Source organism: Urocampus carinirostris, chromosome 5, assembly GCF_059441175.1.
Source record: "Urocampus carinirostris isolate Australia breed hairy pipefish chromosome 5, RoL_Ucar_1.0, whole genome shotgun sequence".
NCBI classification, from domain to species: domain Eukaryota; kingdom Metazoa; phylum Chordata; class Actinopteri; order Syngnathiformes; family Syngnathidae; genus Urocampus; species Urocampus carinirostris.
Window position 1 is genome coordinate 23,538,509 of NC_142353.1, and position 16,466 is coordinate 23,554,974.

General features: G+C 39.4%; 1 protein-coding gene across 1 annotated transcript in view; it reads right to left on the bottom strand.

Moving 5' to 3' along the window:
* LOC148365803 (uncharacterized) overlaps positions 1-16,466 on the bottom strand; it is a 55,946-nt gene that overhangs the window by 4,221 nt on the left and 35,259 nt on the right. The window contains exons 14-20 of the mRNA XM_088336240.1: positions 11,119-11,236; positions 8,460-8,592; positions 8,150-8,237; positions 6,221-6,297; positions 5,775-5,931; positions 3,352-4,061; positions 1,645-1,789 (exon numbers count right to left, since the gene is read on the bottom strand). Coding sequence (XP_088192366.1) covers positions 1,645-1,789; positions 3,352-4,061; positions 5,775-5,931; positions 6,221-6,297; positions 8,150-8,237; positions 8,460-8,592; positions 11,119-11,236 — 1,428 coding nt within the window. The remainder of the gene's footprint in view (positions 1-1,644; positions 1,790-3,351; positions 4,062-5,774; positions 5,932-6,220; positions 6,298-8,149; positions 8,238-8,459; positions 8,593-11,118; positions 11,237-16,466) is intronic.

A 16,466-nucleotide genomic window follows, 5' to 3' on the forward strand; every position in this document is an offset into this window, starting at 1 on the left:
AAAACTCCCCAGGAATAAACATTAACTGATTTTTAAAGAATGTATTATTAAATTTTGGTGGCAAACAAGCAATGTTTATGATCTCACAGAGTTGTCACTTCTTCTTTGTTATCCATTCATTATCGTTTTAATTTCACCTGAACTAGCAGTAGAAAACACTCGTCCACGACCTCAAACAGTCACACTCCAAACTCCACTCTGGTCAAGACCTAAGAGATATTCAAAGGACACTTGAAACAAAATGGTAGACCTGCCTCAGGCTGTAAAGACTAGAACCACAATAGGCATACAGCTTTGTGTGAAACAATCAACTTTTGGAGCAATTATTAGAAAAGAGAAGACATACAAGACCAATGATAATTTCCCTCGATCTGAGGCTTCGCGCAGGATCTAACCACAGTGGCGTCAAAATGATCATAAGAACAATGAGCAAAATTTCCAAAACCTCTTAGAAATATCTAGGGAAGGACCTGGAGAGAGCAGAGACTAAAGTAACACAGGCTTCTATCTGTAAGACAATGGAAAGCGACTCATATTCTGCATTGGCAGATGTGAGTGGACATGTGGCCTATCAAGAGTTTGCTAAAAAGCACATGGATGTTCCAGAAAAGCAATTGGAGAATGTCCCATGGTCTGATGATACCAAATAAATAGAACGTTTTGCCAAAAACTTAACTTCGAAAGAACACCATAATGACTGTAAAGCATAGGGGTGGAAAAATCATGTTTTGGGCAGTTTTTCCTGCTTATAGGCCAGGTCGACTTATTGGTGTGAAACAAATAATAAATGGGGTCATGTAATTTGAGATTTGAAATGATAACCTTCTATCAGTATGGGCGATAAAGATGTGTAGCTGGGTCTTTGAGCGTGACAAAAATCCCAAACGCACTGCCCAGGCAACAAAAGTTTGAAGCGTTTCAAGATCCTGAAGTGAACTACCCAGAAACTCAACCACTAAATGCAAGGTTATACATTCTTCCTGCTAATCCCCCACTGCACCCCATCTCCAGTCCCAATCACATTTTGGTTGAGGTCACTTGGGTACCTTTCTACCACACTGCCAACAACAGCTCCAAAGGATCCTATTATTTTTCTCATTCTGTCATTGTTGAGGTATAATGTACCTCTGACAGCAATTACAGATGTCTCTCGTCTTTTTACATGAAAGAAGTTGCACAACTGTTGGTTGACTAGATACTTTTATCACCCACTGTATGGGAAATGGGAAAACAGTGTGTTTATCAGGGGCTGTTTTCTCCTGTTCGAGCAGAGGTGGGGAACCTGGTCCTCGAAGGCCGCATGTCCTGCATGTTTTTGGAAGTTATTCTTCTTCAGCTCTTGTGATCCCAATCCCCAGGATCTTTAACAAGCTCACCAGAGATAAAGAAGACAAACCTACAAAAACATGCAGGACATGCGGCCTTCGAGGACCAGGTTGCCCACCTTTGAAATAGAGCGTGCACTAACACTCTTAATAAAAAGTGACATCTGACGCTTTAAGAGGTTTATTTTTTGTTCTTTGTGGCTGTATTGAAATAATTATTTCTTAAAACATTTTCTTTGAATGACCAAATATTTTTAAAGTCTTCAACAAAACTATTTGAGTATGTGTGTGTGTGCGTAGCTAAAGACTAAAGCCTCACCTGAGACGAGTTTCTTAACTTCCAAAGATAATGTCATCGGAAGATTCTGCATGAGTTCACATAATTCCTGGTATTCACAGGAGCTCACCGGTTTTTCACCAATAGTAACAATCTCATCACCAGGCTGCAAGGTTCCTTTTGATTCCTGGAAATAGGAAAATATGATTCGCATGTCATTACTAAGAAGAAGCATAAACTGTCACATAAAAATAAGGAAAATCATAATTGAATGACTAAATATATAAAGTTTCTGTACGATTTTTTTTTAGAGAAGAAGTCAAAATGGTGTATGTCTCTGAGCATTTCCCAGTGTTTGTTTTCCAATTGTGGGGGTTGGATGTCTGTATTATTTTAAATGTAACAGATGGTGCAAAATACTGCAGAGCAGGGGTCGGGAACCTATGGCTTATGACCTATATATGGCTCTTTGCATGAGTATGCATGGCTCTGAGACAAAATCGATTCCATGCAAAGGCTTTCCAAGGTATTCCAAAATTTGTGTCAGCAAAATGTATTGTCGTGGACACGGAGCCGAACCAATGTTAAACGAATTGATCGTACTGTCCAGTATATAGAGGGCATGTTTTTAACTACAGTCGAGGTTTCATGCTAAAAAAAACTCATTTTAGCTGTACATCGCTAAAGATTCCTTTATATGGAAGTTCATTAAATAATCCATGTTCACTGTTAAGACACCTTACGATGAAAGTCTACATGACAAACTGTAGATAAGGTAAAACGCCAGCAGAGCACCCACAGCAGTTTTATTGGGTGAGCGATAGGGATGGGTGGAGCTATGCAAAGAGCGCAAGCACTTCCTCCTGCCTCTCTCCCTGTGCGTCTGCGCTGAAGGTAAATATGTCGGGATCCTTGTTAATACAATTTTGAGAGATTTTTACAAAAGAACTTTGCAGGCACCTTTATCACAGAAATGATGGTCAAAATGAGCCTTAACACTCTTAAGTAACTGCGGCAGGGAGACTAATTCTAAGTGATGTATATATACAGGACACAGGCTCTGGCATTATTATAATTTTACGCATTTTATAAAATCCTCAAATGCCATTCACTGATATAGAAATGTAACGAAGGATAAGGATTAGTCTGGAGAGCGGGTTTAGTTTTGGTTGAATTTTGTTTCAAAATGTATGGTGTGGCTATTTTGGTGAGTTTCTGCCTTTATACCAAGTGTGCTAAACATGTTGAATGGTGTGCAAGGTGTGTTACAGTTCAAAAATTAAGTGGCTCTTGTATTACTCGTTCTTTGTGCATGTTTGGGCGCTTCTCTCATGATAATGTTGCAAACTTTAAGCAAACCTTTTCAGATTTTTTTCCTTGAGATCATTTAAAATACAGGCACATTCATCGAATATTGAATGTTTAACAGAACTTAATGAGCACTAAGGCCATACTGTACATTGTGTAAAATATTATCAATTTTTTTCGAGGTACAATCGAATTGTGCCCTGGTATCGAAGTGTGTCTCATACTGTAAATCCCACATTGAAAAAATTAAAAACATGCATATTGCTTTGCAAGTACAATTTGTCACAATCAATTAAATTTGTAGTGCTTTGTCATGTCTGTTTCTGCTGCACCTCCTTAAGCAGGCAGCAAGGTGGGCTTGGACAAACGTGCACATGTACAAGTAGATATTTTTGCAAGGAATTCTTAGACTTTAAAATTATACAGTTCAATAAGACATACCATGTCTGCCGCACCTCCAGGCTTTAACCCATTAATGACCACCTTCAGAGGGGAGGACATGATCTCGAGTTCCAGCCCAAAAGATTCATCCTTTTTTCTGTTCAAGGTTACAATCTCAAAAGAACAAATATCTGGATTGTTTATCAATCCACTTGCAGTCGTTGAATCTTGTTTACTCAGGTTACTATGAAAATGTGATACAGTTGCGCTGGGATATTGATGTTCTGTGACTTTGGGAGCCTCAACCAACAAAACATTTTTGACCGGGATTGCCGTTTCTTCAGTGTTGGGGTTAGACTCTTTTTCCACATCTTGGTGCTTCGAATGGCCATTGATAGACATGAAGGGGGACTCTGAAATAGTTTTTTTGTAGATATCTGTACAGCCCTCTTCATACCCATTGTTCCTACAGTATTGTGAGGTTGTACCCTCGTTGTTTGAACATGTCTGTAATTCCCCCCAATTACTATGAACATCTGCATCCAGCGATAAAGAGGTGACTCCAGTCGTTGAATATTCATCATTACTCAAATTGTCCTCACAATGAAGTATCCGTTGGTGATGTATAAGTGAACTCTGCGAGGAAATGGGATAAGACTCAAATTTGGGAAGATTTTGTGCATCCTGGGGATGATTTGCCAGTAGGAAGGTCTTTAATGCGGATTGGTTGTACGTCGTATCACATTCTGCTTCAGTTCCAAAGGGTGTTTCTGTCAACAACAAGTAATTTCACATTAGAATGGTGCTTATCATTCCAATTGTATCACACTCTTATGTTTGAGTCAAAAACGGGCCGAACTAAAATTTCCCCAAAAAAATCGGGCTATTTTTGTGTGAAAAAAACGTGTTTTCCCCGGTGATTTAGGATCTGGTATCAGTATTGTCATATCTATGCCAGAAGGCTTTGGGGTCAAAGTGCACTAAAAGGTCCAGATCATCTCTGAGGAGTAGCAAGACGCTTAACACTGAAAACAATGGTGACCACAACAGTGTCCAGATGATAAAGGTGCTATATCTGAGTCAAAAGGCTTCTCTTGCTACTGGCAATCATGTAAACCAGTACAATCTGTTTCATGTGGAGGAGCAAACTCCCACACAAAAATAAGAGGTATGGGCGCCACCAGGCTGTACTTGCCCGAGACACAGGTGGTGCACATAGAACCCACGTGGTTAAAGGATCCATGATTTTGCTGTTCAGAGCAAAACATAAAGCTGTGAAAAATTACAACGCACATGGTTACGAGAGCTGTTAAAAATCTTAACCTTGAAGCCTGTTTTAACTCAACGTTTAAAGAAGCTGTAATGCTTTGACTTTTGGTAACAACCTTTGATTCTGGAGCACTAAATTACTTTCAGAAATAACTGCTTGGATTAACATCATCTAGTACCTGAGACAATTTTTACAAATCATGTCATTTTAAATTGTTTATGTTACTGGATGAATTAAATAGTAGGGCTGCACGATTTGGGAAAAAAAGACCGAATTGCAATTTTTCAGACCTAAACTGCAATTTCGATGTGATTTTCGATTTTAAAAGAAAAGTCCATTTTCTGTGCTATTTTTCTTTTCCAGGGAGAACAGAAACATAGTGACATGCAAACATAACTTGAGATGACGTACTTAGAGACAGAGAGTTTACGCCTGTAACAAAATATCAAATCAAATCAAAACAGATTTGCAGTTGAATAAATTGTCTTAATTGCCATCATACAAAAAGGACAATAAAATTGGAGGGATATTCCTTTCAGTGTAAGAAAACGATTAAGAGAGCAGCTGGCAAGCTGCACACTAGCGTCGACTACTACAAGGTCTTTGTGATGATTGAAATACAAGAGTTATAAATGTAGCAGTTTTCCGAGAATGACAGCTCAGTTTCATGGGTATTGGATCTGGCGTTGGTGACTAGCCACTTTCGGCAGTGGTGGCTTGAGAGTTGTTAGCCTTCCTGTTAGCTTTCCCAGACGCTGCCTCCGTCAATTGCCGGACGCGATAGAAATCCAGGTAGCACCCGCTGTTAATCAGCTTTTCATTGCACTTTCTTAGCAGAATTTGAATTCAGTTAATCACGCACCCCTATTAGACAGTCATGCCCTACTTTTGGGAAGTAATACGGACTAATGAATCTACAAATAGTGAATATATGTGCATACTTTACCGAGGACATACATTAGAAAATTCCCAAATCACTTTCAAATATCTAATCTAAATTTTAAAGGCCGTGTCTCTCAGAACGCCAAACATGTTTGTTGTGTTTTTGTTTAGGTATATACTCCTCAAACAGTTTAGTGTTACAATATGACTCCCCACCTTCCTTGAATAAAGCAAAACGACCATCTTAACTTGGCTCAGCATTTCACCTTTAAAATTCAAATGTCCCAACGTTCAGTTTTGAAGTCTTCTGAAAACCTTCAAGCCATTTTACCTGAATGCAGTGATGCAATGTCATTATTGGAGAAGTCTTCACTGTGTTGATGCACCTCAGCTGCATTTGAGCCATCTGATTTTGTTATGATTTGGTGGCTGGAAATATCCGGTGAGAAGTACTGTGATAGCTCTTTCTCTGAGCTCAGTGAGTCGTGCTTGATAAAGGGGAAAAGGAATAATCAAGCTTATACCTCATTTCATAGTATAAGTCTTCAAAGATTTTCCATGTTCAAACCTATACTTTTGGAAAAACTCACATACTCAATAATTAAACTCACACATTTTGAACATTTGTCAACATTATGACCGTAGAGACATTTTGTGTGATTCCTTTTAAAAATATAACAACGATCCTACTGTTAGGCTTTGATCAATCAGAAATTTGAAAAACGTGACGGAAATGAATTCACATTTCGGTCCCAAAGACCCAAATTTAGTACTTACCCTACTGACTGGCTCAAGAAATCTCTTCATGGTCCAGCTGAGAGCCAGTAATCCATTTCTACTACTTGGAGAGCCTGCTGATAAAAATGCAAAAACACAAAGTCAGGAGAATTAAAACTATAGTTTCAGTATCTTTTAATTTTGTGGATGCATAACACATACGTCACCATATGTAATTCACCACCAATGCTATCCAAAGCTGGCGAGCAGCTTGGTTTGCTACAGCTAGTAACTGAGCCTAATTCTTTGGAGGTTTCTTGCTTTGTTTAAAAATTAAATAAAGTTTCATTCTTCTGGCTTTCCAGCAACACTCGTACGTTTCTTTAAATTGTAATGAATTGGCTAATGTAATGTATTAATATTGCACGCGCCACACACGTCTGTTGTTTTTACATAAGATTTCTCTTTTAAAAAACATGTCTCTTGTTACATCATATTAACATTTTGTGGATGTATTTAGTTGGTTGCACAATGCAGAACTGTATTAAATCACACTTTTTAGTCGAAGTACAATATTGGCAGAAAGATTGACTGTTACATTCAAATAATTTGCAAATGATTTGAATGTAACACATGATTGATCAAAGAGACCCCAAAATATGTTTTTTCTTGCTCTTTAAAGTATATATTTTTAAATTAATCTTTTAGCTTTTACCCTTTTTAAAAAAAAAATCCTTGTTTCGTTTTTCTAGCTTTTTGTTTATTTTTTCCTGCCATTAATCTCTTTCTGTTACGTTGGAAATTTAATTGGCTAACCAAAGTGTAAATCAACATTTAAATCTGTCACTATTGGCTAAAGAATGCATTATCAGGGGTGGCCAATGCGGTCCTCGAGAGAGACATGTCTTGTATGTTTGGGGAGTTTTGCTGCTCCAAGCTGCTAACAAAGCTGAAACTTTGCATCACTTGAGTTGTAGAAGAAATACTTCCAAAACATGCATCTCGAGGACTGGGTTGACCACCTCTGGAGTAAATATTTTACATGGTTGGATTCACTGGACTCTTGTGACCACGTTTGCATATACTGTAGGAGTGGAATTTCACAGCACTTTTGGGTTATACGGGCTTTATAGTTTTCGAGTATCTTGTTTCAGACTGATCGTGATGTTTCTGTTATGAGTGGATTTTGAAATGGTTATCATATCTTGAATCCCAAGAGTTTAAGCTTTCCAATGACAAGTGGCGTGACATATTTCAGTGACTGATGACATCGTAAAGACACGACTCATCACCAGTCTGACGAATCGCGGGAATGGAATTTACAGGAACATTTGTAAAATTACATCTGTTTACATTTATAGAGTTCCACGCCATTCCAACATACCACCAAACCATATGTCATATCTGCTCGTCTTTTATCTTTGACAGTAGCAAACAAGCATCGCTATCTAACAAAAATCATGAGCGGCCGAACAAAGAGTCAACATAATACCTTGTTTTCTGGATTATAAGGCGCACCCTCAAAATATTATTTTGTTAGTTATTTTTTTTTTATATATAAGGCGTACCAGACTATAAGGCCAGGAAACTAAAACTACAGTAAGAGTGAGGGTTGCATTAAAAACATCAGAAAATAGAAAAAAATATATATCATATCATAGAACATATTATAGAACATAAATATTCCAAACTATGGTTTCACAACTAAATTAACCTAATTCTTTCATAACGATTTACCGTATGTAGGAGCATTTTATTGTAAGTATGCATTTCCTAACTTGTTGAACGTATATTCTGGTCTATAAGGCGCCACAGATTATAAGGCACACTTTCTAATTTCTGGCAAATGTTTTGTTTTTAGGTGGGCCTTGTAGTCCAAGAAATACAATAATTTTGATTTCTTTCCGGTTCATGCTGAGGTATAAAATAGCATTTCTGCGGTCTGCTGTTTAAGAAGAAATAAAGTACATTTAGGTGAAAGTAGAAGACCTTGAGAATGAGATGACAGTCGTGTCTTGTTCATTTTGCTCCATTGTGTAGATTGAGCTATTAAATGATCCATCTCCTGTTCTGAAACCTGAAACACAGTTGACAGTTGACAAGGTGAACTCAATATTAAAAAAGAAAAAGAAAAGGGTACAAAATGTGTGTGGAATAACTCGAATGCTTGTAGCTGACTGTGTCAAGATATTTCTTGGTATAAAAAAAAAAGGGGGGGGGGGCAAGCAAACGGTCAGTGTAGAAATTTTGAACTGAAAAGAATAGTGCATACTAAAAAATTATAGGAACCAACACTTACTTTGGGATTAGGATGCCGACTGATAATGACACTAACAGGTCCGGGGCCACATTCACTAAGAATGGCGTAGGCTTCACTGAGGGCAGCAAAACGAAGACTGACTGAATCCACTTCCAATATCTGATCTCCTCGACTGAGAGAGAAAGCAAAAGTTTAACATTATAGTAAGAAAATGAGTACAGTATGAATGTACAAGCCTACTGTAGGTCAATACAGACGATTTATGTAAACATTTACACAGATTTAAGATTTAAGTAAGAAGTAGTATTACTTTACATGGTAATACTAGGTGTGTGAAGAGCTGGCCTGACCTACCCGCAGCTCTTTAACTAGTTTCATGTGGCTCTTCAGGAGCTTTCACATGACATGCATCAAATATTCTTGGCTGGGGTTGCCATTCATCCCCCCTACCGCTGACCAGGTAAGCCTGTTTGAATGACGTCAGACGGACGACAAGAGAATCTTCGGCGCAACATCTTTCGTTCTGGAAACAATTTCCGTCATATTATCTCTAAAAGTGGCACGTTTTTTTTTAGTTGAACGTAACAGCAAGCTGATCTGCTTTATATGTCACACAGCATTAGCGCATTTCAAAGCTTCAAAGCTTCAGCGTCACTTCAGCTAAATCCATCCTGACATCTGACAGGAATTTTTAAAAGGGACTGAACTTCGCAAGCACAAGTAGGGCGCTTTGAAAAGTCAGGTAAAAAAGCAGAGGCAGTTTTTTTGAAAAGTTTACCAAACCATCAGAGAGCGTAACTCTCGCATTGATTCAACTGTCTTGGAACACAGCAAGCCCTAAAAAGCCATCCAACGAAGTGGAATACATTAGAATATGCCTTATTAACTCCGTTAAAATATTGTGTCCCGAGAACAACAAACTAAAACTTAGCGAATCAGACGTCCAACTGTCCCGCCACAGTGTTGAACACAGAATATCGGATAATAATACGACTTTTGAATCACAGTTGCTCTCTGACCTTCAAGGATGTGAGTATTTTAGAATAGAAGAATAAAATAGAATATACCTTTATTATCCATCCATCCATCCATTATCTTCACCGCTTATGCTCAGTAGGGTCGCGGGGGTGCTGTATGTAGCCCATCCCAGCTATCTTCGGGCAGTGGGCACGCTGAACTGGTTGCCAGCCAGTCGCACACAGGGACAGACCATTCCCTCCCTCATTCACACCTAGGGACGATTTGGACCGGCCAATTAACCTAACATGCATGTTTTTGGAATGTGGGAGGAAAACGCAGTGCCCGGAGGAAACCCACGCAAGCACGGGGGGAGCATGCAAACTCCACACCGGAGGTTCGATCTTATGACCTCAGAACTGTGCCGCACACGCGCTAACCACTGCTCCGCTGTGCTGCCCCCACCTTTATTATCATTGTTACAAAATGAGTTGAACATATTGTGACAGCGTAATTGGATGTGGCACTCCAGTTACACATTTAGACTGCCAAAGTACGGTTTCAGTATGGCTTTCGATGAGAGTTGGGACATACAAGACAAATCTCAGTTAGCAGTGTTTGCACGGTCTGTGTCAAATAAATGTATGATCGAAGAAGAACTCCTTGATATTGTACCATTAGAAGACAGAACCCGTGGCATAGATGTGAAAGAAACAATGATGGCTGGATTTGCAAAAGCAAATCCGCCCATAAAGAATCTAACTGCAACAGCCACGGATGCAACGCCAGCCACGATTGGATCCGTGAACGAGATTGTGGGGCTGTGTAGAGCAGATCAAACATTTCCTGACTTTTTGAATTTTCACTGCATCATCACAAGGGAGCAACTCATCGCTGAGCTGGACCAAGGGCTTCCAGGTGACCTGCCCTGCACTCCACTGTGAGGTGGCTGTCAAAAAGCAAGGTACTCTCTCGCTTCTTCTATTGGATGCTGTGAGACTTAATGCAGGAGAAGGACAAGGACTATCCTGAGCTCTTACACCTCAAGTGGATTTTGGATCTGGGATTTTTAGTCGACATGATGTGTCATTTGGACGGATTGAATCTGACCCTGCAGGGTAAATGCTGTCGGCCCTGGTGCAAAGTGCGTTAGCTTTTCTGGTCACATATTCAAATAGGAGTTGTAACGCATTTTCATACTATTACTACAGAAGTATTACTACAGCAAAACCACAGAAACACTACAGCAGTAATGGTACATAAATACTACAAAAAATAACACTCGAGAAATATTACAAAAATACTACCAAAGTCATACTACAAAAATACAAAAGAAATACTACTATAATTTTTCTTTAATTCTGAGCGTTAAAAAACAGTCTGATGAGACTAATGTACTTGGAGACAAATATAAATATACAGTAAATAACATGTAAGTGCCTGCATGTATTTTTATTCATAAATGCAATTAAGAAAAATTGGATGTGTCCAGGCCAGAACCCCTTGCCAACTTTTTAACCCAATTCGCCAGGGACTCTATAGGTTTACCCACCCTTGTTCTAGAGAGGGGAAAAAAAAAAACACTTTTTTTTCCAAACACAAAGCATCTTTTCAGGTCCATGGCACCAAGGACTGAGGACACACAAACATTGATCACATCCCAGGCACTGAATGACACAAGGGCTAACTAAAATTACCTGACTGGAGTTTAGTGACTTATCCACAAAAAAAATATGCTTACCTGAGTCTACCATCCATCTTGGCAACAGATCCCAGGGCAAGGCTATGGATGTAGATGCCAGGAGTTGAGTTTTCTGGAGTAAGAAAACAAACTCCAATTCCAAGGCCAACACCAGCCTCTATATTTAGGGAAAAAAAGGAAAAGGAACAAAAAAAAAAAGAAATCACATAATGTCTTATTTTTAAGTCTTTAAAAGTACACATGCACATGAATATACATTAGTCTTATTTTCGAAGTGTGTATGCACCATCCAGTAAATAGCCACAAATGGCAACCTATGTTTAGCAATAGATAGTTCAACAAGTACTCAATAGTTCGTCCAAAGGACGGTTTTCCATTCCTTCTAATATTTATTACCTTATAAAGAGCAACGTTTGAAGGTATAAAATATTTTCACCAGACTGTAAAGCTCCTGAACAATGTCCATCCATTCAATTGTTGCCAGCAGTTCCTCCTTCCGTTACCTGAGATTACTTATTTACATTAAGTATAGTTGTTGAGTTTTTTTTCTTGAACACTATTGGAATCCTCATCCTAATATTATTTCAATGGTTTCTTTGAGCGTTTTAATCTGATTTTCCCAGTTGGGTACATGTTCAGAAAATATAGTGGTAATCAGAAGTACTCCCATATTTCCTTCAGAGCTTACCAAGTTCAGTATTATTACTTTGGAATTTCTTTATTTTTGGGGTCAAAGAATTGACTGTTTTTCCATGAAAAATTCTCACCATTGGTCAAAACTTGATGTGGTCGGCATAGTTTCACAAATATTTAATCACTCCCTTTCTGTCTATAAACTCCCATTTCTTTTTCCTATCTGTGTGTTATACTTACCCATGTAAATTATGTATTATTTTCCTTTTTTTGTATAGCTTATTGTCACATGCCGCTGCCCGTCAATTCCGAAATCCGGCTCATCTCTAAAGAGCGGAGGGACGCTTTACACCGAAAAACAACAGTGACCAGATGATAAAGGTATCTGAGTCCGATCAGGAGGCTTCTGCTGCACCTGGAAACCCCAGAAGCCAGTACGATCAGTACTGGAATATTCCTGTGGTATGGAATTCGGGCCGCATCTGCCGTCATGCAAGGCACAAGACCCGGGACCGGCAGTCTAATCCTGTGGTGGTTACCACTAAGGTTGCCATTAAGGTTCAAAACTCGCGAAAGGTTTCAGCTCAGTCCACAGTGCTGAAGCTTGGCCTTCTTAATATTAGATCACTAGCCTCCAAAGCTTTACTTGTCAATGACCTTATTAATGAACACAATCTTAACCTTATTGGCCTTTGTGAGACCTGGTTAAAACCAAATGAGTTTGTAGTGTTAAATGAGGCTTCTCCCCCTAACTTTGTGAGTTCGCACTTGGCACGACCATGCAAAAAAGGTGGAGGTGTTGCTCTTATATCGGAAGATAGGTTGAAATTTACTTCTAATACCCCTACTAGTTTTAAAACGTTTGAAGCACTTGTTATATGCTGGTTTGCTAGTTTAAGATCAGGTAATTGTGTAATTTTGTAACTGTAATCCTGTGCAGTCCTTTGAGACATTTTTGTGATTAAGGGCTATATAAATAAATTTGACTTGACTTGACTTGACATGAGGTCCTTAATGTCAACACCAATTTATTTAGTTGTTGTGTATCGCCCGCCTGGACCATACTCAAATTTTTTGGAAGAATTTTCGGAACTGTTAACAGACTTAGTAACTTATGCGGACAATGTTGTAATTATTGGTGATTTTAATGTTCACATAAACTCCCCATCAAATTCACTTGCAATTGCATTTAAGTCACTGATTGATACATTTGGTTTCAATCAAATAGTTGATGTGCCCACTCATAAAGATGGGAACACTCTAGATCTTGTCCTGACCCGTGGCGTAGTAGCCTCAAATGTTACAGTGTTACCGTATCCTAATGCCATCTCTGATCACTATTTTGTTAAATGTGAGGTGCTGTTTAATGTTTACTGTGATAAGGAAAATTTAGGCTTTAGCAGTCGCAATATCCGCCCTAAAACGGTGTTAGCCTTAAAAGAATTATTACCTACGGTAACTGCAGCCTTCCCTTCGTACACTGGGTCTGTTGACTCACTTACAAACAACTTCAATACTGCTTTGGTAAATGTTCTTGATTCTGTGGCGCCCCTAAAGTATAAATTCCGACCCAAGAAGAATACACCTTGGTTTACTGAAGAAACTAGGTTACTCAAACAAAGTTGCAGAAAACTTGAACGAAAATGGCGCACTACTAAGCTGGAGGTTTTTCGACTGGCCTGGTGTGACAGTTTGCTGAAATATAAAGTAGCTCTTGCCTCAGCTAAAGCTTCGTATTTCTCTAAGATTATTGTTGAACATAAGAATAATCCGAAATTTTTGTTTGACACAGTGGCGAAACTTACCAGACAACAACTTAACCCAAATGGTTGCACTTATTCTGCTAATGACATTATGGAATTTTTTAATAAAAAGATTCAACTAATCAGGAATGAAATTTTAAAAGAACGCTCTGTTTCCTCCTCCTATATCAAAGATGTGGAGGTGCTAGGTATGGACTGTGTCAGCGGTTGTTCAGAAACATTCTCCATTTTCAATGATTTGTCCCTTGATAATCTAACACAGATGGTCAGTAGGGCCAAACAAACTACGTGCCTGCTTGATCCGTTTCCAGCTTCACTGGTGAAGGATCTGTTTGGGATTTTAGGACCATCAGTTTTAAATATTATTAATATATCGCTATCCTCGGGTATTGTTCCTGTAGCCTTCAAGTCTGCCATTATCAAACCCACGCTTAAGCGACCTAACCTTGACCCAGAAAGCCTAGGTAATTATAGGCCAGTGTCAAATCTGCCATTTTTTGCGAAAGTACTTGAAAAGGTCGTTGCACAGCAGCTAAATGACTTCATGTCAGAAAATAACCTTTTTGAAACTGTCCAGTCAGCATTTAGGGCAAATCATTCTACTGAGACAGCCCTTGCTAAAGTAACCAATGATCTCCTTTTAACAATAGATTCTGGTGCCTCATCAATGTTACTGCTGCTGGATCTCAGCGCTGCTTTTGATACGGTCGACCACAACATATTATTGGGTCGTCTAGAACGCATTGGTATCTCAGGAACTGTACTCTCGTGGTTTAGGTCCTACCTGTCAGACAGGATGCAATGTGTTAACTATGGCAATCTGACCTCTAAACAATCTAATGTCCCTTGTGGTGTTCCTCAAGGCTCTGTACTTGCCCCCCTTCTTTTTAGTATTTATATGATCCCGCTTGGTGACATTATCCGCAAGTATAATATTAGTTTCCATTGCTATGCAGATGACACTCAACTGTATGTGCCACTGGAAAAAACTGGACATTTAAGTTTTAGAAATCTGGAGGCTTGCCTTACTGAGATTCAAAGATGGATGTCAAATATTTTTTTACGCCTTAACCCAGAAAAAACTGAAATGTTGATTATTGGTCCAGCTCACTGTCGTCAGTTGTTTTCAAACACTACCCTGAACCTAGACAAATGTAATATCACCCATAGTGACTCGGTCAAAAATCTAGGTGTTATATTTGATCCTAATCTGTCGTTTCAGTTACACGTGAAAAATATTACTAGAATAGCTTTCTACCACCTCCGTAATATTGCGAAGATTCGTTCGATGCTGTCCCAATCAGATGCAGAGATTTTAATTCATGCGTTTATTACTTCTCGGCTTGATTACTGTAATGTATTGCTTTCTGGTCTCCCGATGTCTAGCATTAAAAGTTTGCAGCTGGTTCAGAATGCGGCAGCTAGACTTTTGACTAAGACCAAAAAGTTTGAGCATATTACTCCTGTATTGGCCAACTTGCACTGGCTCCCAGTCCACTTAAGATGTGACTTTAAGGTTCTCTTATTAACATATAAATGTTTGCATGGGCTTGCACCCTCTTATCTCTCCGATTTGATTTCCCCCTATGTTCCTGCACGGAGTCTGCGCTCGGAAAATGCCGGTCTACTTGTGACTCCGAGAGCCAAGAAGTCTGCGGGCTCGAGAGCGTTCTCCATCCGGGCCCCGGTGTTATGGAACGCCCTGCCTCTGGAGATAAGATCTGCAACCTCAACGGAAGTTTTTAAATCGAGGCTTAAGAAACACTTCTATTCCAAAGCATATGATTGATGCCCACCTCATATTCTGTTTTGTCCTGTCTTTTTCCGACGCCAGCCTGGCTGATACAAAGGAGAAGGATGATTTGGGATGGGTCAGCGGACCGGCGTCTGACCTGCAGCATGTCAACCCCTGCATTTACCGGCTGGCAGAGACGGGAGGCAGCGTTGTGGCCGTCATAGACTTTCTGGACTGGTTTGCAGGCTGGGGGCGTCGTTGATGTCATGCACTTTCCGGACATTTTCAACATCTTACCTTATGTTTACTATTATGTGTACAGTAATGCTAATTGTAATTCACCCTGGTCAATCCTGGAAGGGGGATTACCACATGTGAGGTCCTTTCTCAAGGTTTCTCTTTTCTCCTCACACTGAGGTTTTTGAGTTTTCCTTGCCCGCATGCTGGTTTAAGATCAGGTAATTGTGTAATTTTGTAACTGTAATCCTGTGCAGTCCTTTGAGACATTTTTTGTGATTAAGGGCTATATAAATAAATTTGACTTGACTTGACTTGGATGGGCACCACCACGAAGTACTTGCCCAATGGGTATTGGTGCCCCGAAAAGCCTTACAATTATGGGATCCGTGAACATGAAATGATTTTGGAGGTTGTTTCTTGGTTAGTTCCCCCTTGCTTGCATACTAGATATTAACACATTAATTGATGTTTTTCCCAGGATGCAGTTATGCCACTACTGCACAATTCTTTGACTTGACAGTCGAATTTCTGGGAAAAAGATGCTGGCCAACGCAGAATTCTTGTGTTTACTTCATTTTTCCTTGTTTTACACTTCTGTACACCATTTGGCTTCTGCCTCAAGCAAAGTGAAAAAAGTCATTTGAATTATTTATTTAAAGGCTCCAGCGGCTCGCGAAGCGTGACATGAGATTCTTGGGCCGCCCAGCAGCCAATCGCGTCTACTAGTGCAAGACAAATTGACATCAATTGGAAAACACCCCCATTGGGTTTGGTGTGTCCTAGCATAAGCTGCAGAGAAAATGGATCAACGAAGAAGTGTTCTTCATTGGGATGACTCTGGCATCCACTTCACTATAGTTAACAGGTTTATGTTATTGGCTTGACAATGTCGGACTTTTTCAATATCCTGGTTTAATGTTAGTATCTGCATGAATACAGGAAGTTCTGGCTAGACCATCTCAAAGCAACATCGAACACATTACACTAGTAGCTTGAATGTATTTGTTTTCTCACTT